The sequence below is a fragment of the Gavialis gangeticus genome, unplaced genomic scaffold, assembly GCF_001723915.1.
Source record: "Gavialis gangeticus isolate Ggan-Ray unplaced genomic scaffold, GavGan_comp1, whole genome shotgun sequence".
NCBI lineage: Eukaryota > Metazoa > Chordata > Crocodylia > Gavialidae > Gavialis > Gavialis gangeticus.
In genome coordinates this window covers 1,375,404-1,375,678 of record NW_017729032.1, presented here as the reverse complement: position 1 = coordinate 1,375,678, position 275 = coordinate 1,375,404, and the positions used below count along the sequence as shown (strand labels likewise).

The following is a 275-nucleotide window of genomic DNA, read 5'->3' as shown; positions in this document are numbered from 1 at the left end:
GCCCTGGGGTGGGGGGGAACATGCCCAGCTGGGGGGGTGCTCTGGGGCACTGGGGGGGAAGAAGACACGGGGCACAAGAGCCGAGTCCCAGGCTTTATTGCGTGGGGGGGGGCTCTGCTGACGGCATAGGCGCGCGGGCGACACATCACGAGGCGGCGCAGCAGGGAGGGGGGCAAGATTAATGCAAGGTGCCAGGGCACCAGCTGGGCAGGGCCTGCCCTGGGAGCTTAGGCTGGTGGGGGCCGGCCTCGGGCCCACAACCCTTCAGCCAGCGG

At 70.5% G+C, this 275-nt stretch overlaps 1 protein-coding gene across 1 annotated transcript in view; it reads right to left on the bottom strand.

Moving 5' to 3' along the window:
- Positions 1-227: 227 nt before the first annotated feature.
- CCKBR (cholecystokinin B receptor) overlaps positions 228-275 on the bottom strand; it is a 2,875-nt gene continuing 2,827 nt past the window's right edge. Inside the window, exon 6 of the mRNA XM_019523753.1 lies at positions 228-262. Coding sequence (XP_019379298.1) covers positions 228-262 — 35 coding nt within the window. The remainder of the gene's footprint in view (positions 263-275) is intronic.